The sequence below is a fragment of the Urtica dioica genome, chromosome 3 (assembly GCF_054948205.1).
Source record: "Urtica dioica subsp. dioica isolate 48M chromosome 3, U.dioica_male_clone48M_v1_H2, whole genome shotgun sequence".
Taxonomy (NCBI): domain Eukaryota; kingdom Viridiplantae; phylum Streptophyta; class Magnoliopsida; order Rosales; family Urticaceae; genus Urtica; species Urtica dioica.
In genome coordinates this window covers 47,531,655-47,554,931 of record NC_142758.1, presented here as the reverse complement: position 1 = coordinate 47,554,931, position 23,277 = coordinate 47,531,655, and the positions used below count along the sequence as shown (strand labels likewise).

The following is a 23,277-nucleotide window of genomic DNA, read 5'->3' as shown; positions in this document are numbered from 1 at the left end:
AAGAAGAAGCCTTTTGTGCCTCCTCTCTCGAAGGCCAGGCCGTATCGAGGGCTTTTGTGGGGCCCGAGCTTGCCCTCGGTTCAAAAGCTGTCTCAGTTGCTTCTTTTTTTCCTCTGATGGGCTCAGGTTTGTAATTTGTCTTATTATGATTTGCGATTTTTTTTATTTTTTATTTTTGGGGCACAATGTTATAAACTGGCTGACCATGATTTACCTTGTCAAAACAAAATTTCTTAACTGTAACAATGAAGAATGTTCATGATGTGACGACCTTGGAGAACAAGGTAAATAGCATATCAGAGTAGATTTGGTCAAATAGTCCTACTCTGTATTTCCTGCTTAATCAAAGATTTAAATACACCCAGAATTCATTTTCACTGCTGATATTTTCGTCTAGGGAAATCCAGCGACTTTCTGGCGTTTTTACGGAATTCCCATTATATTTCCCGGGAAACCGGCGAAACTCCATGAAAACTGGAAGAAAAAAAAATGAATAATGAAAAAAGAAATTATGGCTGCCGCTATTTTCATAAGACGAAACCATTGAAACCCGACTATTTAAGTCCTGATACAATCAAAAATAAAATTGATCAAATCAATTGCGAAAGAGAAAATGAAAATCTCAAACATGAATTTCCATGTTTATGTCATCGAACAATGAACACCCCACATGAATCTGTTGAAAAAAAAAATCTTCATCTCCGGCCCTTAGACATCTTTAGAAAGAGAGTGACTTCCTTGCGTAGGAAGTCAGTCCCAAATGAAAATTTTGAAAAAAAAAAAGAAAAAAAAAGTAGTTTGGGTTAAAGGTTCATTACAAAACAAGACCAGAGAAGAGCTTGGTAAAAATCCAAGTGTAGAGCACCGAGAGTCCGGCTCCGACGGGGATCGTGACGGCCCACGAGAGCACGATCTCTCTCACGGTCTCGGCTCTGACGCTATTGAGTCCTCTGGCGAAGCCGACGCCCATGACGGCCCCGACGAGCGTGTGCGTGGCCGAGATCGGGAGGCCGAGCTTGGACGCGAAGAGGACCACCGAGGCCGCCGCGAACTCGGCCGCGAAGCCTCTCGTGGGCGTGAGCTCGGTGATCTTCTTCCCGATGGTGGCGATCACTCTGTACCCCCACATCATGAGCCCCGCCACGATCCCGAACCCGCCCCACGCCAGCACGTCCGTCGGAATCACCACCGCCGCCGCTCCCGCCGCCCCTCCGCCGTGGAGGATCGACAGCGCCGCCGCCAGCGGCCCGATCGCGTTCGACACGTCGTTCCCGCCGTGCGCAAACGACATGAAACACGCCGACAATACCTGTCGCCCCCCACCGCAAAAATGATTTCAAAATTACATTTTTTTTACAACTTTTTCATTCATATGATTCATATATCTGATTACTTAGAACATTTAAGCTCAGATTACTCAGAAAGCTTGTATATAATGAAGACAAATCGCTATTTCAAAATGACATTTTTTTTTTTTTTTTACAACTTTTTCATTCATACAATTCATATATATGTATATATGATTACTTGAAACATTTAAGCTCAGATTACAAAGGAATCTTGTATATAATGGAGACAAATCGCTGTTTCGGAGGATTGAACTCATGTTCTAGATACTTGGGGGTAAATTTAGATATGACATTATTTACCCTATTTTGGAAATTACAGGCTTCTGTGCTCTTTTTCATGCTGGGTTTTTTTTTTTTTTTTTTTTGTAATGCCTTGCATTTACATTTGTTCGGCTTTATATATAGGGCAAATAGTGCCTGCATTATTGATAGTCCTTAAACTATTGGGTTTTTTTTTTTTTTTTTTTTTTGTTAACGTATTAGAAAATATGTTATTTTCATAAAATAATATAAAACACTAATCAAATGATAATCTACCAGAGATACTGAATTATTTTTTTTAAATAGGTTGTGTTCTAATGAAGCTTTTGAAATTATAAACAAGCTGTTTAAGTTCGTAATTAAGTTTAAGTTTACTAGAGGGTAGAATTTGCCTTTTTTTTTTCTTTTTTTTTTTTGGTGAGAATGAGTCACTAAAACAATAGTTTGGAAACTATTTTGCTCATATAAGTAGTTTAAGCCTTTTAAGGACATGAAAGTGAGTGAAACTTTCAAATCCGTTACTCATCTATCCCCGGCATTTTCAATCCTTGATATTAATAAACAAAATTAGCAAAAAAAATTTAATTGATTAGGACATGAAAACCTACCTGCATGTATCCGAAAATGCTGTAGACAATCTGGAGCTGAGTGCCCGTTGGGCCGGCAATGTCGGAGGAGAGGAAGCCGAGGCCGCCGGAGCTTTCATCACCGTGGTGGTGTTGCTCCGGTGGCGGTGGCGGTTCTTGTATCTCGGCGGTTGACTTTTTGAGGAGGTGGCCGAGCTGTTCGGCGACGATCCTCGAGAACACGAACGCCGCCGCGGCCCCGCAAGCCAAGGCTTGAGCCGCGGCCGCCGGAAAAGCCTTGCTCAGAGGCAGCGCCACCAAAGAAATGCTCGTCACGCCCACGAACACCGCGATCGGGGCCGCCGCCGCCGCCGCTTGCCCCGGGTTCGGAGCGCTGTACACAAACTGGTCCGGAGATTCGAAAAAAAAAAAAAATTAGGGAATTTAAAAAAAAAAGGCTATCTTGGAACGCAAGAAAGGCGTTATGTTATCATTACTCTTCGGATGCATTTGTAGACGAGGAAAGAGGCGGCGGCTCCGACGAGCGGAGATATGACCCACGATGATGTCACTCTGGCGAGCGAGCTCCAGAAAACTGCGCCCGGGCCTCCGTACGCGAGCCCGAACCCGACCATCGACCCCACTATGCAATGCGTCGTCGACACGGGCCAGCCGAAATACGATGCTACCTAATCAAATCGTTAATCGCGTATTAACAAAAAAAAAAAAAAAAAAAGTCATGATTTATGTATCCAATTCATATCCCATATTTCTGCCTAATGAGATGAGTAAGGCATGGTTTCCACAGTTACTTGACAATTAGACTCTGTTATTACACATTGTATAGTGAAGATCCTATTTTTCACTCTTCTCATATCCTATTTTTTTTACGTTAGATATATTCGTATAAGCTAGCTCTCTTAGAATTCTTTATCTAAGTTTACCTCCCCTAAATAGGTCCCCTAGCTCTGTTCCTGAATTCAGACTCCAAAAGGCTCGAACCAAAAGCGACGAGCACTCCTCTTTGTGGAAATCCAACTCAAAACCAATTGGTATTAAGTGGAGGGTCCCAACCAATATATAAACACATGCCCATTCACACACACAACCAATGTGGGACTCATTTCCCACTTCAATACTCTTAAAGGAGCGTAACGAGAACCTAACAAACTCGCTCGGCCCTTATGGCGATTTTTTGTCGAGGATATTTGGAGAATTTTAGACTGGAATATGTTAGCTTTAGTTTTTTCCTCTATTTCATACTCTCTACGCCGATGTACTTTGCAGAGTGCAAGAGAGAGAGATCGCAAACACGATTCCCTATTCGGGTTTATAGTGAAATCTGCAGCGGCAAAGTCAACGTAACGTTTGCACTGAGAATGAACGACTATAATTTTGTGTTATAATTCTTTTTTCTTTACAATTGTCATTCGTTTTCAAAATTAGGTCGGATAATTGGGGCTCAAATCCTAACACTCACCCCAGTGTCACTCTGACTGTTTTGAACTGAAACCCTATGATACTAAATACAGTTAGTCGATCGGTGGTAGCTGGAGCCAGGTTTCATACTGGTATATATATACTCACTAAGAGAGAGATCGCAAGATTCCCGATTCGGGTTTATAGTGACATCTGCAGCGACAAAGTCGACTTAACATTTCGTACTGTGAGTGAACCACTATAAATAAATAAATAAATCTGTGTGTTGGATCAACACAGTTAGTCGATTTCCGCGATAATTGAAGCGGTACCTGGAGCCAGGTTCCGGCGGCGGCGAGGGAGGCGAGGAGGCCGGAGAAGAGGAGCATATGTCGTCCCTGAAAGACATCGGCGACGAGGATCCCTTTCTGCATCGTGCTCGTCACGTGCGTCCCCATCAAGAGAGCCCCCGAGAATTCCAAGATCCCCGCCGTGACGACAGCCTGGCGCAGTGTCAGCGCTCCCGACCCCACCGAAGTCCCCATCGCGTTCGCCACGTCATTGGCCCCGATGTTCCACGCCATGTAGAACCCGAAAAGCAGCGTCATGTACGACAGAACCTTCGTCTTCAGTCCAACCGCGGCTGCTCCGCCGGAGAGCGACCGCATGAAGAGCGGCACCGCCAGCGCCGCGAAAGCCATGCATATCGAGATCGCCGACGCCGTCCCCGACGATATGTGGAACGCCTGAGCCATCCCCGGCGTATCGTTGCCGTCGGTGTTCTTACTCTCTTCTTCTTCTTCTTCTCCGGCGAGCGAGGACGAGAACGCGGCGAGGGTTCGGGTCTTGCTCGGCCTGATCGGAAGAAGCGGCTTCGTTGTGATCGTCAGAGGAGGGTTTTGGAGGGGTCTGAAGATAGCCGTTGGTGATGACCTGGACAGCTTTGTTGTGTGGAGATAGTAGTGTTGGCGTGAGAGTGTTGTTGTTGTTGTTGTGGTGTTTCTTGGAGAAGATAAGCAATAAGAGGTTGTCATGTTGAGCGAGTGAAGAAGAGAGAATTTTTATTTTTTATATTTTTTTTATATTTATAATTCAGTTGGATTTCATGGCCATGGAATCTGGTGAAGAAGAAGGAAGAGATGGAGTTGGTGGTGGTGGTGGAAGAACAGCAATGGGAGAGCTTTCATTTTTATTTTTATTTTTATTTTGTTTCTCTTTTTTCTTTTTGTCATAATATTTTATTTTTTTTTCTCTGGGCAGGAAAGAAAGGGATGTTAAGAGAGATGATGATATATGAATGAGTGGTGGTGGTATGTTTAGGGGGTACTTTCATTCATCCCACAGAGAACAATAAAAGAATTTATAATAAATAAAGCGTAAGGCATGCATTGGGCTATTTATTTTCATTACATGGAAAATATACATATTTATTTTATATATATACGGATAGGCTATCCAAATGAGAATGTGATAGCCGTTTTCGGACGCACATCGCCACCACGGACCAGTCATTTTAAAGTCAAACAGTCTCGTGAGTTATATTAGGTTGGACCAGTCATTTTTTTTTTACTATTAGGTTTTAGAAATTGGTAAATAAAATGTTAACCCAAAGTTATCAAAATGGTGCTAAAGCAAATATAGTTTGATGTCAATATAAATGAGTTTGGACTTTTTTCTAATTCCATAACTATTGTAAAAAAAAAAATGCATTGTTACCAATTTAGAGTTCCATATAAACGTGTTTCCATTATACATTTCCACCTTTTCACCTGCGTCCTAATGTATAGGGATACATTTTTTTTAATTTTCTTTGAAAATATTACCCATATCTTGAAAGAAAGTAAAAAATGAGTATATAAGATTTGTTAATTTCGTTTCCGGATATATCCTAGAGATTTTACATGGTTCAATTTAGGTATGAACCTTATAACAGCATATGTGAGACGTTACTATGGTGGAGTGAGAGTGGTACGGAAGTGAACTTTATGATCCCATGTGAAGTCTCATCTCGTCTCTTAATGCAGAGGTAAGAAATGAGGGGTGAGAGTGAGATAATTTTTTTAACATGAATTTGCCTTATTAAAAAATGACTTACCTCAAACGAAGAAAAATGGAAAAGATTCTTCAAGAGTCTTCGTTGAGAGGGTATTTATAGGCCTTCAAGTTTTGGGAGGCCCAAAGTCATTGAGGGAGGGAATGGCTAGAAGACATCTCTAGCGGCTCGTTGGCTAGGTGGCTCACATGTCTGAACAACTACTGGCTTAGTGGCTAGTAGGACGAGCGGCTAGGTGGCTCGTAGGTCTGTGGAGCTAGTAGCTAGCGGTTAATTGGCTAGCGAGTCCGAGCAACTAGCGGCTAGGTAGTTCAGGGCTTGGCGACATGTCGAGTGACTATCCATTGAGTGGCTAGCCGTCTAGTGGCTTTAAGAAGGTGATTTCAAGAAGATAATTTCAAGAGGATGCCTTCGAAATAGTGATTTCGAGAAGGTAAGAAGGTGGATTTGATAATGTAATTTTCTCTTCCAAAATTCATAGTATTTTTTTTTTTCTTAAAGTTTGAGGCCTTTTATCGATAGCCAAGAAAAATATTAGTTTTTTTTTCACTAAAAATTTAAGGCCTTAAGTCATTGCCTAACTTGTCTAAAGCTTGGGCTACGCCTAAATAGAGATGCATTATTTAGTTATGCTATGAAAAATCATTGAAATGTCAACGAAATTATTTGTAAACCCAAAATTTTGATTGACAAAATATCAACACTCAAGTGTAAAGCTAGAGATTTGGTTAACCTAGGTTAATTGTTAATCGAAACTATCAGTCATAGGTTAACCTTTAAGCTAAAAAAAGTGCATCTATTAATTGAGGTTAATCGTTTTAAGCGAGAGTCCCAAGGTTTGCTTTTGTATTGTTGACGTGAAGAATCACACCAAATAGTCTCGACAACTTGTGATAAAATTTGGTCGATTTGAATTTGTGTTAGGCCTCAGATTTCCGTAACTTGCTTAAACTCAATTTCAACGTATAAAGTGAAGAAATATATAAATTTCAAAAAACACAAGCATGGAAGATATTGGTCTTGTTGTAGTAAGAGCTTTATCGAAATTATTACAAGAAAATAGTAGCAAAGGGAAAGTAAATAATAAACAGATGTAACGTGCGTATTTGGGCCTATCGATCGGGTATTTATAATTGGAGGGAGCGGTTAGTGAACTCCGGTCTTATGGGCCACGTCATGCGTTAAGTTCGGATCTATCCATCGTTTAGTATGACACTTGTCGAGGTTGATCCAGTCTTCTTGGGGCGGTTAAGAGATGTGTTCATCGGTGGACAAGCGTTATACGGGTATTCAGGGACAATACATGTCTTCAGTTGAGCGAACTGAATTACCTCGCGATGAGGATCAGCTCGCAGCTATAAACCGATGTAAGGTCGATGATTTGCTCTTATTGGGCCTACTTTGCGGTTTCGGGTCGCGTTTGACCAATGCTGGGCTTGGCTCGATACGTTAGTTCCGAAACTTCAACATCTTCGAATAGTACCAATGATCAAACCAATGAATTAAATAAAAGACAGATACCTAATAATAAGAAGATAAAGAAGAAGAAAGGTCAATATCATCACCAAGCAAGGCATAGTCAGAGAAGGGTCGACTCCGTTGTGGATCTGCCCTCAATGCTGCCAGCCACACCAAATAATGGTGGTCCAAATGAATGCTTAAGTATCTGTATCTCACATTCTCCGTCATTTCTCTCGTACTTTCCTACGGTGAACAAACTACGAGTATCTCACATTCTCTTTTATGTCCGTCATTTCAATACCTACCATTTTAAAGAACGAACTGGCTCTAGTATTCACAGGCTTTCAAGGGCGCTTTTATATTAACTCTATTTTTATTTAACTCTATGCATTATTCAATTGTATGAATTTAGGAAAGTATTTATGAGTTATTGGATTCATTGTAGTTAATATCAACCGAGGACGAAGTCCAACATCAACATGTATTATTGTTAATCCAACTCATCTCATTGTAAATGTCACTCATCTCCTTTTTAAAAAAAATGGTTATAATCTGTAGCTCTGTACATCATCAATATTTTAATAATATTAAATCCAAATACAAACAAAAGCAACAATCCTTTTAAATTTAAAAAATGGCGGGTTAGGTATCTAGCCCAAACATCCCTCATATTTTAAAATTATAGCTCAACTATTAACATATTTAGGAAAATAGTCAATTTGTTATAATAACATTCCAATATTCTAATAATACCCTTAAGGTTGTTATTATTAATTGTCAGAGTAAATAAAATTAACTGTCATCTCCGCCGTCTCCAGCGCCGGAATCGGAGTTTTCATCAAAGTTTCAAAATGCAAAATCTCAACCCCAGCTTCAGATCCGAACGCCGCCATTGACTAGATAGCCTCCAACGTTGCTCCATTCTGCGGCGAAGTCTCGCTCGTCTACGTCAAAAACGAGGTCTTGACATTCGGCGACGAAGCTCTCAAATCTTAGCTTTTTCCGGCGATTTCAAGATTGGACTTTCGACCTTTAAACGGTCGGATCGGTGCAGCCGCGGGACTCACTAACGTTCGAGATCGTTTTCGGAGGAGGATCGTCACGGTTAATCGAATTAACCTTCACATTTAATCTGATTAACTATCACAGTAAATATGCAGAACTAGACTTGCGACTTTCGAACGGCCGGATCGGCGCAACGGCGAGACTCACCGATGTTTGAAATCGTTTTCGGAAGAGGTCCGTCACAGTTAATTAGATTAACCGTCACAGTTAATCAGATTAACTGTGACACTTAATCAGATTAACTGTGACAGACAGTTAATCAGATTAATTGTCAGTTAATCCGATTAACTGTCAAACGAAAAATCCTAAAATCTGAAATCGCCGCCAAATCCGAACCAAATCCCGAAAGAGTCGAAGGCAAGCTAAGGATGTAGAGCGACCTAGATTCCCTCACCGGTTGATTGGACTCGAACCTCCATGAAGCTGACTGGGAACGACGGCGATTTGGCGGCGTGGACAAAGTGAGGTTGGCCGGAGAGGAACACGACGCAGTGGCGGTGGGCGGCGATGGTGGAGAGCGACGCCGTGCAGAGCGAGAACATCGAGAGAGACCAGATTCGGTGGGTGTATTGTGATCTATAGTCGAGGATTATCACTCGCTCGGCGTTTATGGAGTTCGGGTCCAACGCCCAACATCCTTTGGTCTCACAGTGGCTTGAATTTTTTTTTGGTTTGGTAGTGATCTGTAGATCGAGAGAGGGCATTTTAGGCAAATTACTTTTTTTTGGCTAATTGCTTAATAAAACACAAACTTTGGCTATTATTTTAAAGAGTGATGCTATTCGGCCCGATTCACGAGCCCGAACGATCCAGTCACGTGATGACACGTGGCAGTTTGTTGCCACGTGTCATCACGTGAGTGGATCGTTCGGGACTCGTGAATCGGGCCGAAAATCAATTTCCTATTTTAAAAGACCCTTCATTAAGTGGCTATTTGTTAACAAATCTCTTTAAAAAAAATTATTATTATTTTCAATTAATTTAGTTTAACCGATTTTCAATTAACTTAGGTTAATATTTTGATTTTGCTTTACACATGCAATTTATGGAATTCGGAAATTGCTTCAGATACCTTAATTTAAATATTTGCTCACAAAATATCTCAGTATATATTCTTTTTTTGATAATACCTTATTTATTCTAAAAGTACTTTATTTTATAGGTTTTTTTTCTTATTCTTTACAATTGTATTTGAATTTTTTTAATCGCTTACAGCTATATTTAAATTTGTCTTATTTGTCTAGAGTTTAATTTTTAAAATAACGCAAATTCATGTGAAAGTTAAAATAACGAAGTATCTATGGATGTTTAAAAATTCGAGGTATTCAAAGAAATATTATCTTCAAATGAGGTGTTTATAGAATTTCCCCTTATACAGTTTCCTAGCCCAATTATGAACCAAAATTATTGGGTTGTCCAATTATGTAGCAGTTTGAAATACAGCATTCTAACCAAAGATAACAAATCAGAACAATCTACGAATGCTCTTGGGCTCCTAATAGACAATGAAATACTACCAAACACTTATAAACCCAATACAAGTTTCATGCTCTATATTATTATGTTGATTGATGCCTAAAACAAAATTATATATAAAAAAAAAAATGTAAGTAATCAAATTTGGTGAGAGAACCATATGCCGAAGTTGACGGGGTTATATCTTTGACGATAACAGGATTTTCGAAAAGAGACGAAATGAGAACGCATGGAGTGAGAGAGCTTTGGAAACACGAGGTTAATTTAATTGAACAAAACTTGTTAATTTTATAAACAAGATTAAGTAGGTAATGCAATGTATGATGAGTAATGCAATGCATAAACTAGTTAACTGGTTATTAGTGTTTTAATTAGAATATGTATCATAATCTATTTTATCTTAATTTTTAACATATTTTATTCGGGGGTCTAGGGTAGTTCGTACCAATTTTTAATGCGCACTTTCAAAACGAAGATATGGGTTTGCAAAGTTTCATACTCCGTCCCATCGTATTACACTCAAAACATATGACAAATTTTCCCATTTGGGCTTGTAAGTTGGCTCGAAAAATTCTCTTTAAGACCTCCGTAGCTCGAGATGGTATGATTCTTTTACCTATCTTTTCATTTTATTATTTAAGTGACATTCATATATGATACGTGAAAAAAAAAAACCATACTACATAACATCATACGATAACACAGTTATAAATCAAACAAGTGTTACTCAAACATAACATATCAGTTCACATGAACACAACGTAGCTCATAACACATAACAAATCCAAAAGCACCATATCATAACATATGAAAGTAAATATTCCAGAAACATCACATATCAATTAGCTATATAATGATAACACGATACCATCGAGAAAACTAATCATGAATAAAAAGACTCATTATTTATTTATTTAAAACTAATATATGCTGTAGTGAGATTGTTCTCACATGGAAAATGGAGATTACGATCGTAAATCGTTGAAGAAATCAGAAGCTCTAAACGGATCGAATCCTATTTGAAATAAACGATAGCTATTGATTAAATTCTATACATTACTTGAGTTCTGGATTTCGTTTGAATTTCGGCTGAAGGCAGAAATTACTAAAATACCCTTCGGGCTTGGGAAAAATATAACATTTTAGAAAAAAAAATCTGTAAAAATTCAGAATAAAGAAAATAACATTTAAAACACTTTTTCCTGAAGTGACTTGGTCGATAAAGGCTCTTAACTATTTCATAATAATTTGTATACATAAAATGGTCAATTAAAGCTTCTAAGAACAGAGATTTGTTTCTGTATTTATGATCTTGAAAAATAGCGAAGAGAAACTAACTTTAGTCTTCAAAGTTGAATATTTTCTATTCTTGAATATTTCACAAAACATAAAAATAAAATAGACTTCATTCACGAGCATAAATATAAATAATTCTTTAAATAATTTATTTGAGAAACTAGCGTTCGGACTTTGGAAAAATGTACAACTTGAAAGTTTTCCGCCTCGTCTATCTCTTTCAGAACCGAAAATACTCAGTATTTAATTCACTATTAAAAATGCTAGAACAAAGGAAAAAAAAGTTATGTTTGTAGAAATTCGGGTTTCTAGACCAAGATCAGATCTGCAAGGTCTTTTAGAAAAAAATAATTTCGCTCAAAATTATTAGTGAAATATAACCACATTTTTACACAACCTCTGTTACAATATCACGAACAAGATATCAAAATTTGAGATCAAACGGAGATATATATATAAGTACTCAAAAAATATAAAATTTCGGAACAGTGAAATCCGAATTTCAAAACAACGACTGAGTTTGTAAAAATCATTACGGATTCGATATTGATATGAAGGCTATGAAAATTTTACTGCGATACAATCATACACTTTCAAACAATAAACTAAAAATTCACTTGAATCAGAGTTGAAATGGTATTTTCAAAAATTTGGGTAACATACCTGCGAATTGGAGAGAGCAAAAACGGATTTCTTTTTAACCTAGGGTTTAAAAAAAAACAAAAGGGGAGAGACTTTCATGTGTTATTTATAGGGAGAAGAAGCATGAATTTTTTTAATAAAAATAATATGAAATTTATTTTATATTTTATTTCTAATTATAAATTAAAAGGAGACAAAATAATTACCTTATTTCTATTTGAAAAGGGATATGGAAACTAGAATGCTATTATGAAAAAATAACACATTAGACATATATATATATATATAAAAGCTAAATTAATTTATAAACTTATAAATTAATTTTTAACATAAAAATCATAACTTATCATTGTCATAAAATTATTTTTCCTCGTAAATTATCACAAGATAATTCTCTTACTAACATTTTATGCATGAATTTTTAAGGAGCGCAAAGCGAAAAATATTCCATGCATAAACATGAATAATAAAAGAAAAAAAATCATTATAATTATGAAATTCTTAAATACTTTAATGACTATGTTAGGGGTTTCACAAAGACATTTGTGTAATTTTAACAGATTTAAAGGATCATAACACTCAGTGACATTCATGTGATTTCAAAAAATTAAATGGGTAGGTACTGTAGAATGAATAATAATTTGTGAGAGGTACCCTCTCTTTTATTTATGGGTCTATTAGGTATATAATCATATTTATAATTTCACATTGCTATATAACAAACATTATGTAAATCTTAGGTAAATAGCCAAGTCCGTATATTTTCACGCGTAAATTGACGTAAATTACCCCACTATTTTATTTCAATGAAAAGGCAAATCAGAAATGTCACGTCATGTTTGTGACTATTTACCTAAAATTTACGAAACGTTAACTATATAACAATATCAATTTTCTAGTTGTCTAATTACCTAATATATATATATATATATATATATATATATATATATATATATATCTATATAATAAAAGATTATAAGATACTCAATGGCATTTGTGTAATTTTAACAGCTTTAAAAGATTATAACATTCAGTGATATTTATGTAATTTTTAAAAATTAAATGGATAATTACTGTAGAATGAATAGTAATTCGTGAGAGAGCGTGTCTTCTCCTATATATATATATATATATATATATATATATAATATAAATATATGCATATTTAATTAGTAGTTAATTACAAGTTACAAGCAACGTATGTGACTTGATTAATTAATGCCCCCAAGATAACTACGAAGTCTTATAATCTCAACACTCTCATTGTTCGATGAATTTTCCTAAATTTCGAACAAGGTAGAGTCGTATATGCCACAAATCAATTATTAATTCATTGAATAAATTTTGAGGCCCAATACGACAATGAATAATCCCATGGCTTAAAAAGTACCCTCAACAACTTGCACAGATGGCATAGCGAAGCATATGCGATGGATTCACATTTGCACTCAAATTTCTTTCCGACTTGTAACATATGATACTTTGAGGCTAACGTTTTTTTTTTTTTTTTTTTTTTTTTTCCGAGGCTAAAGTATTTGTTTAATCAAAATAAAGCTTCGTTTCGACAAACATCATTTTCTTACAAAAGCATATTCTTTGAATTCATGGGTAAGTAATAACTTTATTATAAAACGGATAAATTATCTACAATTTTCTTACAAGTTGTTTTTAATCGATTCACGATATGAGACATCTCATCATCTAGTCCGATCGAATTTATCACTAAAATAGAATAAAAAAAATAAAAAGACATTACCAATAGATTACGATATTGCCTCTCAAACAATATCCTCAATTGGTTTTATAAAAACCAAATAACCGAAGTCCATGGATTAAATAAAGTCTCATATTTGCATAAACAAAACTCTACCAACAAATCCTTATCAGGATATTGGATAGCAACTAGTTCGTTTCCAGCCAAACACACACAAGTACAGAAAAATAAATGATTATTTCGTCTTCAGAATTTTAACTAAGAAACAAAAAAATAAACTAAGAAGAGCATGCACGACAACTAATAACAATAGATACGAAAATCAGAAGTTGTTCATGTATAAAAAAAAACAACGAGAAGTTAGAAGAGACGAAAACAAAAACCACCAAAGAACAAACCATGCCAAATTAAGGAGCTAAATTCTTCCAACCGATCGAGTCAAAGACGAATATTTCTAGGCGTTCTATCTAACTTGTTGTTACGTTATATGTTGACTTTATTTTTTAGTGCAAGTTATTTGGAAAGATGTCGGTCGTCATGCTTCTACTTCTGGTGAGACATCTTTCCTCATGTGTGCAGACTTTATTTCAGGCAAGTTTCCAGTATTGACAGATTGCCTCGCTGGTGACTTTATTATGAGATATTCGTATGAGGCTGGGTAAGGAAACCCTAGATACACTTCCAGACCTGTACAGCTGCTATAAAATCCATGCGCTCCCCCTTAGCAGCCTCGACGCTTTTGAGAAAACACTTAGAGCTCTTAGACGTGTAAGACCGGCGGACTGGGAGGCTTTGTGTTTTGTTAATCGCGGTGTATTCTCTCAAACACTATTCCACAAAGATTGAGTGTCTGTGAGAATTGGGTTTTGTGATCTCGTGATTGAAGGCTCACGAACGGTCAAAGACTGAAAGTCATCCGAGCACAGGCGGTTGCTCGAAGGGTGGAATTGAGACGAAGCTCAAATCCAGGGGGAGTCCCTGGCTAGGTATTCACTGGTGGTAATAGTCTCTAGGTTTTATTGATTTGGTGATTGTAATCTATATAAACCTTGCGTGTACTATTGACTACAAGATAGTGAAATCATTTCCACTGGCTGAGTGCCCCCAGACGTAGGTGTATTACACCGAACTGGGTAACCATATCGTGTATACTTTTTTTTTATCGCACTGTTTGTTGTTTATCCATTATCTGTGTGCAAGCAAGTTGTCGGACACATTGTCAATTCATTGTGTGCGACATCTTGCCCTTGTGACTAATCAGAATTTCAATTGGTATCAGAGCGGGCACCTAGATCTTTTGGTGGTTTCCTGGATTTTTTTTTTCTGATTACCAGATATGGATAGTTCCAGAGAGGGAGATTCGGTCAATCGCCCTCCAGTACTTGGTGGAACCAACTATGGTTACTGGAAAGCGCGCATGAGCGCCTTCATGAAATCCCTTGACAGCAGAACTTGGAAGGCTGTGATACACGGGTGGCAAGCCCCAGTTAGTGTTGATGACAAGGGAGCCCCTATAGGTCCAAAACCCGAGAAGGACTGGACCCCTACCGAAGATGAGGCAGCTCTGGGTAACTCTCATGCACTCAATGCCATTTTTAACGGGGTTGATAAAAATGTTTTCAGGCTTATAAACACCTGCACAAGTGCCAAAGAAGCCTGAGAAATTCTTGCTGTTGCCTATGACGGAACCACGAAGGTGCGCGAACAGAAGCTGCAGTATCTCACAATAAACTTCGAAGCCCTCACTATGCTCGAAGATGAATCAGTTGCTGTGTTCAATGTTCGCATCCGAGACCTTGTTAACGAATCCTACTCTCTCGGGAAACCCATGACCGATGAAGATCTTGTTCGGAAAACTCTGAGGGCTTTAAGTCCAAGATTTAAAATGAAGATCACGGCTATTGAAGAAGTCCATGAGCTTAAAACTCTGAAGTTTGATGAACTCATGGGGTCTCTCATGACATTTGAGCTTTCTCTGCCTAAGATGGAGAAGAAACACAAAGGAATGGCCCTCAAAAGCTCTTTTCATGAACAAAAGGATCAGGTATACTCTGATTCTGACAATGACATTGACGATACTATAGCTATGCTTGCAAAAAATTATAGCAGGGTTATGAAGAGACTCAATCAGATGAATGGGAAGAATGTCTCGCAAGATGTTAAGGACAATTTTCAACAAAGATTCCAGAATAATGCTAACCCTCACAGGAACAGTAAAAGTGGCGAACGCTCTGAAAAGGCAAAGGCATTCAGTGCCATGAATGTGAAGGCTTTGGACATATTCAGAAGGAGTGTCCCAACTTCCTCAAAAAGTAGAAAAAAAGGGATACAACGCCACCCTATCGGATGACGAAGATGAAGATAGCGACTCCGACCAGATAAGTAACTTTTTGGCCTTCACAACATCTATTCATACTCATGAATCTATTAATGAATCTGGTGAATCCTATCAGATATTTGTTTTAGATGAGGAACTATCTGATGATGCCATGAATGATTCATACAATATCTTACACACCAAATGGGTTGAAGAGTCCCACGTTCTCGATAAGCAGAGTGCTCTTATTCTTTCACTGACTGAAGACAAGGCAAGGCTCTTAGAAACCATTGTGGATCTGAAAAAAGAAGTCAGCCGTCTAAATGGGGAGCTGGACCAGATGACTAAATCAGTCAGGATGCTGAACTCAGGCACTGACAGCCTTGAAAAAATCCTCACTATCGGAAAACCTGCAAAGAACATGAAGGGGCTTGGATATACTCATCGTGCTTCCTCATCTCACACTACTTTTGTTCCCCAAAAGCATGCTAGCCAGATGTCGCGAAACATGCCTCAAACATTTGGTGATGACAAGTTTCAAGATCTTCATCAGCGACATCCTTCTGGACCAACCAGGTCTCCTGTCAACAAACCTCGTTGGGTCTGCCATCATTGTGGTCGAAAGGGCCATATTCGACCTTTTTGCTATTGGTTATACGGGAGAAATGTTCAACAGCAAAAATTCATTCACATAAATGCTCTTCCACGCCAACAACCCTCTACTCGGTTGGAATGGAGAGTAAAAGACACATCCTACCGTGCCAATATCGCATACACATCTCTGAGTGCGTCCACCGGTAGCGACTGGTACTTCGATAGTGGTTGCTCTCGTCACATGACAGGTGATCATACCTTCCTGATCAACGTGAAACCTTACTCTAACTGTCATCTTACCTTCGGAGATGGAGTGAAAGCCAAGATTGTAGGTAAAGGTCAGCTAAATTATCCTGGTATGTCTTGCTTGACTGAGGCTTTGTTGGTGGAAGGTCTTACTGCTAATCTTATCAGTATTAGTCAGCTTTGTGATCTGAATTTGCGTGTCAACTTTACTCGTGATAAGTGTGTGGTGATAAATGAGAAACATGATGAACTTATAGAAGGAACCAGGTCTCGTGTCAACTGCTACATGTGGACCCCCGTCCCAAACACTCAGGCCAACAACTGTCTTATGACAAAGATTGACGAAACCAAGCTGTGGCATCAAAAAGCTTGGTCACTTGAATCTTAGGAGCATGCATAAAATTGTTTCTGAGAAGGCCATTGTCGGTGTCCCATATCTAAAGATTGTTGAAGGAAGAATCTATGGTGAGTGTCAGATTGGGAAACAAGTCAAGAAGTCTCACAAGATGGTGCAACATTTTACCACATCTCGTGTTCTGGAACTTCTCCATATGGATCTGATGGGACCAATGCAGGTCGAGAGTCTTGGAGGGAAGAGATACGTGTTTGTGTGTGTGGATGACTACTCCAGGTATACTTGGGTTGATTTTATCCGTGAGAAATCTGACACGTTTGCTGTTTTTGAAGCTTTATGCAAGAAGGTTCAGAGAGAAAAAGGAGAAAGCATCGGCAAAGTGATCAGAATACAGAGTGATCGTGGGAGGGAATTTGAGAATATGAGTTTTGTTAAGTTTTGTACTGCAGAAGGAATAGCCCATGAATTCTCTGCTCCCATCACACCACAACAAAATTGAATTGTTGAAAGGAAAAATCGAACCCTTCAAGAAATGGCCAGAGTGATGATGTTAGCCAAAGACATTCCAGCGTACTTTTGGGCTGAAGCTCTCAATACTGCTTGCCATATTCATAACAGAGTTACTATTCGTCCAGGTACTTCTATCACTCACTATGAAATATGGAGGGGGAGAAAGCCAAATGTGAAATACTTCCATGTCTTTGATTCTGTTTGTTATATCCTTGCTGACAGGGATCCTCGACATAAAATTGATCCTAAAAGTGATGAAGGTATATTTCTTTGGTACTCTAGAAATAGCCGGGCATATCGTGTCTTTAACAAACGCACTAAGTCTATGATGGAATCCATAAATGTGGTGGTAAACGATGATAATGATGTTTCTAACTGTACTAATGACGAAGATAAAGTTTTTTCTAGTAACACAGATGTCAGGACAGATGCTGAGAACTCTTTGGACGACATCTATTCTGGAAGCCCTAATGTCAGGACGGATGCTGATGACAAAGTGAGTGACATTGTTCCGGATGAGTGGTCTCCTCCTGTGACTGAACGAAGAATCCCGTCCAGAAGAATTCAAAAAAATCATCCTGCTCATGAGGTGATTGGCGAGATTAGTGAAGGAACGAGGACTCGCCCAAAACCCCCTGTAAACTATCGGGAGATGATTGGTAATCTTTGTTTTGTCTCTAAGATTGAACCTAAAAATGTGAATGAGGCTATTGATGATGAATACTGGGTTAATGCTATGCAAGAGGAACTTGTTCAGTTTGAAAGAAATGAAGTCTGGGAGCTAGTTCCTAAACCTGACAATGTGAATGTCATTGGAACTAAGTGGATATTTAAAAATAAATATGATGAGCATGGCAATATAACTCGAAACAAAGCTAGACTTGTGGCGCAGAGTTATACACGGGTGGAAGGTGTAGACTTTGATGAAACCTTTGCCCCTGTTACGAGACTTGAAGCCATCAGACTCTTGCTTGGCATCTCTTGTTATCTGCACTTCAAACTTTTCCAGATGGATGTTAAAAGTGCTTTCCTCAATGGGTACTTGAATGAGGAAGTCTATGTGGCCCAACCTAAAGGCTTTGTAGATCCCAGCTCACCACAACATGTCTACAAACTCAGAAAACCACTCTACGGCCTTAAGCAGGCTCCTCGGGCATGGTATCAAAGACTAACTCAGTTCCTTGTGCAGAATGGTAATACCAGAGGTGGAATTGATAAAACTTTGTTCATAAAGAAGGAGGATGGCAACCTCATGATAGCCCAAATCTATGTTGATGATATCGTCTTTGGAGGAATGTCGAACAAGATGGTGGATCTTTTTGTACGACAAATGCAGTCTGAATTTGAAATGAGTATGGTTGGTGAGCTTAATTATTTTATGGGCTTTCAGATCAGGCAAATGAATGATGGTATCTTTATCTCCCAAAGTAAGTATGCTAAAAACTTAGTGAAGAAGTTTGGCTTGGAAAAATCTTCTCACAAGCGGACCCCCGCCGCTACTCATGTTAAACTTACTAAAGATGAGCATGGTGAATCTGTTGATCAAAGCCTCTACATGAGTATCATTCGTAGTCTCCTCTACCTCACTGCCAGCCGACTTGACATAGCCTACTCTATAGGTGTGTGTGCACGATATCAAGCTAATCCCAAAGCTAGCCATGTGGCTCAAGCCAAGCGAATTATAAGGTACATCTCAGGAACTGCTGATTTTGGCCTTTTATATACTTATGATACCTCATCTACGCTTGTGGGATACTGTGATGCTGACTGGGCAGGTAGCACGGTTGATAGAAGAAGTACCTCTGGTGGATGTTTCTACCTTGGAAACAATCTCATCTCCTGGTTCAGCAAGAAGCAAAACTACATTTCCTTGTCCACAGCTGAGGCTGAATACATCGCTGTAGGGAGCAGTTGCACTCAGCTCATCTGGATGAAACAGATGCTTGCTGAATATCATGTTGGACAAGATGTCATGACATTATTCTGCGACAATATCAAGGTCATCAACATCTCAAAGAATCCAGTTCAACACAGTAAGACCAAGCATATTGAGATCAGACATCATTTCATTCGAGATCTTGTGGAAGATAAAAAGATCAAACTCGAATATATTCACACCGAAAAACAGCTAGCCGACATTTTCACTAAGGCTTTGGATGCTAACCGGTTTGAAAATCTCAGATCCTCCCTAGGATTGTGTGTGATTGAGCAATAGCAATTACTGAATTTCGGAGGGAATTTTGGTTTTATATCTGTGTTGTCAAAGCTGGTACTTCTCTGATTTTTGTTCGTGTGTGTTTCGTGAAAGTTTTCTCATGGGCCCTATTTTCTGGTTGGCCCATTCGACTATATTGCCAGGCTAAAATGCCACTTGTTATTCCTTTGGGCTTGAGATGGATCAAGGCCCATTCCATGACACGACGTCGTATTGATCGTTGCCAGTTTCTCATACATGCAGACGGTTCCATTCTCGAGAAAGACTGGGAAGTTACGTCTTGTTCAATCTTTGAAATTTCTCGCATTTCATCGCTTTTCTTGTGCATTATTTCTCTAATTTGCGCTTTCACCCATCTCAGCGGTTACTTGTGTGGCAGTTTTCTTGAAATTATCTTAAAAATGGTTGGTACCAGAAGCGGCATCAACACAACCATTCCTTCTAAGAAAGAGAAAACCACAATGAGGGGGAAAAATTTCAAGACAAAGAAGCCTGGGCAGGAGAGTAACAAACACGGTGTCCGGGGACGAGGTTTGCGATCCAATGAACGCGCCGATGGTCAGGCCGGATGTGCAATCACTGGGTCGTCAATTCCTCATGAGAACCCCTCACTATCCGCCGCAAGAAATGCCATGTTCAAGAAAGCCTCTCTCTCGATCACTGATATTACTGGAGAAGTAAGCTCCAGCAGTTCTTCTGAAAAAAGAAGAAAAGATGACGCTGCTCCCGAAGAAGAAACCTTCACCGGTGGGTCTCTCATTGAAAGCCCTCACGAGGTTGTGCAAGGTAACCCTGAAACCTCTTTTCCCACTGATGAAAATCCTAGGGACAGTGAAACTTTGGACTCCCTCCTCGATGAACAAGAACCTCCTCCCGTTGATGCTATTGGTGGTATTCTGGGATTAAGTGGAGATGTCTTGAAAGATGTTCCAACATCTTCTTCTCTGAGGCAAGAGAGGGAGACTGATCAAGGTCAGGATGCTGGGGAAGATATTCTTGCCTCTCTGAAAGAGAAAGTCGAGAAAGATGACGACGTCTGTATTGCCACTTTTCTGTCGGAGAAGAGAAAGAAGAAGAGAAAGCTGTTGGAAGAAAGTGCTCATGTTGCTTCCATCCCAGCGAAGAAGAAGAAGAAAGAAAAGGTGGGCATGATAAAGAAGCGTGGAAAGAAGTCTGCTGAGACTCATATGTCTCCTATCGACGAGGTCCCTGATGTTGAAGAAGAGGAACCGATGATTTCTCTTGGAATAGGGAACAAGAGATCTGTGGGAGGGCAAAAGCTCCCAAAGAATATTCCTGCCGCTCCCCTGGATAATGTCTCGTTTCATAAGGAAGACGGTGTCCTGAAATAGAGGTATGTGTATCACAAAGTCATCTTTCCTGAAAAGGAACTGTCTGCTGAGGCTCTGAAGATTGATGCTGTCATAGAGCTTTTGCACGATGCTGAGATACTCAGGACTGTTACCAGCCTAGGGGTTTACTACCCGGCCTTGGTGAAGGAATTCATTGTCAACCTCTCCTCGTCCTTCGATGTTCCAGATGATGCAGAATTCAGAAAGGTCTTCGTCAGAGGACACTGTTTTGAGATTTCTCCTGGTGTTATCAACGAGTTCCTTGGTCGAGGGAAATTCATTATGGCTGATCGTGTACCCTCTCTGGACATCATTGCTCAAGAGATTACTGGTGACGAAACCAAAGTCTGGCCATCCAAGGGAACGCTGCCATCCTCTGGTCTCACTGCCAAATACTCCATTCTCTATCGCATTGGCATCGCCAACTGGGCCCACTCTTCTCATGGGTCGAGTATCAAGGCGGATCTGGCACGCCTAATCTACCAGATAGGTACATGTTCCTCCTTTGATTTTGGTGAATTTGTGCTTGATCACTTGGCAAAACATGCCAAGTCGTTTGCAGTGAAGCTTCCCATAGGTTTCCCTTCCCTCGTCACTGGTATCCTGCTCAAGCAAAACAAGAATATTTTACGAAGTACAGATGTGGCGGGCAAAAGACCTAGTGTTCTCAACTTCAGTCACAAACTGTTTGAGGGAAAACATGCTTGTGACCTTGTTAGACCTTCTGTCGCGACATCTGACATCTCTGGGAGCAAACTGAATTTGAGTTCAATGACTGATGAGGTTCAGAGGAATGTGCTGAAAGAACTCCTTGAGGAGATTGAAGTTCTCAAAAAGACTATTGAGACTCTCTCCAACAGGAAGTCCAAGTGTGAAGCCCTCGTTCGAGATCTTTCTGCTCCTCCTAGTGATGATACCTCCTCTCAGCCAGGCTAAGCTAATGCTGCTGATTCTGTAGATGCTGAGGAGTCTGAGAACGATGAAGGAAATAATGACAGTGCCCGAGATGATGTTTTTGGTGATAAGGACGATGGTGGCTCGACTTACATCTGCTCTTTTTTTTTAAGATCTGGTCTGTATAATCCAACTTCTTTTCAGACATCTTTCTATTTGGTTTGTGCTACAGTTTATCTTGTGTTTCAGACTGAGTTCTAAATGGTGTGTAAAACTTCTCTTCTATACTTTTGATGATATATGCACTGTTGTTTGCGTCAGTTCTCATCCTTTTCAGGCTGTTTTTGTTCCTCCCTCTGTTTTGGTCGATCCTTGCCTTTGGTATTATTTTGAGGCAATCAGGGGGAGAGGCGTCATGAGGTCATTTATTTTGACTCTCTTCTTCTGGTCATGACGCTTGTATAAGAATTGTTCCTGGAAGTGCTTGCCTAAAAAATAGCCAAAGGGGGAGATTGTTGTTACGTTATATGTTGGCTTTATTTTTTAGTGCAAATTGTTTGGAAAGATGTCGGTCGTCATGCTTCTACTTCTGGTGAGACATCTTTCCTCCTGTGTGCAGACGTTATTTCAGGCAATTTTCCAGTATTGACAGATTGCCTCGCTGGTGACTTTATTATGAGATATTCGTATGAGGCTGGGTAAGGAAACCCTAGATACACTTCCAGACCTGTACAGCTGCTATAAAATCCATGCGCTCCCCCTTAGCAGCCTCGACGCTTTTGAGAAAACACTTAGAGCTCTTAGACGTGTAAGACCGGCGGACTGGGAGGCTTTGTGTTTTGTTAATCGCGGTGTATTCTCTCAAACATTATTCCACAAAGATTGAGTGTCTGTGAGAATTGGGTTTTGTGATCTCGTGATTGACGGCTCACGAACGGTCGAAGATTGAAAGTCATCCGAGCACAGGCGGTTGCTCGAAGGGTGGAATTGAGACGGAGCTCAAATCCAGGGGGAGTCCCTGGCTAGGTATTCACTGGTGGTAATAGTCTCTAGGTTTTATTGATTTGGTGATTGTAATCTATACAAACCTTGCGTGTACTATTGACTACAAGATAGTGAAATCATTTCCACTGGCAGAGTGCCCCCAGACGTAGATGTATTGCACCGAACTGGGTAACCATATCGTGTATACTTTTTTTTATCGCACTGTTTGTTGTTTATCAATTATCTGTGTGCAAGCAAGTTGTCGGACACATTGTCAATTCATTGTGTGCGACATCTTGTCCTTGTGACTAATCAGAATTTCATAACTTCTAATCAATTTTCAAAAATATGTTCCCTAAAAATAAATTTAAATATATGATATAGCAGTATTATTGGCAAATACCCTTGATTTGTCTTACATGAATAAAATTTATTTGGACAAAGTATATTTTGTACATAGCACAAAAAATTAATGTTTTATAAACGTGAAATTTCCATAGATTATCGG

At 39.3% G+C, this 23,277-nt stretch overlaps 1 protein-coding gene across 1 annotated transcript; it reads right to left on the bottom strand.

The window, feature by feature from the left end:
• Positions 1-614: 614 nt before the first annotated feature.
• PHT2;1 (phosphate transporter 2;1) lies at positions 615-4,956 on the bottom strand. The gene is made up of 4 exons (XM_089609188.1): positions 3,928-4,956; positions 2,674-2,865; positions 2,219-2,581; positions 615-1,309 (listed from the first exon to the last, which is right to left on the bottom strand). The coding sequence occupies exons 1-4, from the start codon at positions 4,627-4,629 to the stop codon at positions 815-817; spliced, it is 1,752 nt and encodes a 583-aa protein (XP_089465314.1). The 5' UTR covers positions 4,630-4,956; the 3' UTR covers positions 615-814.
• Between the last annotated feature and the right edge of the window lie 18,321 nt (positions 4,957-23,277).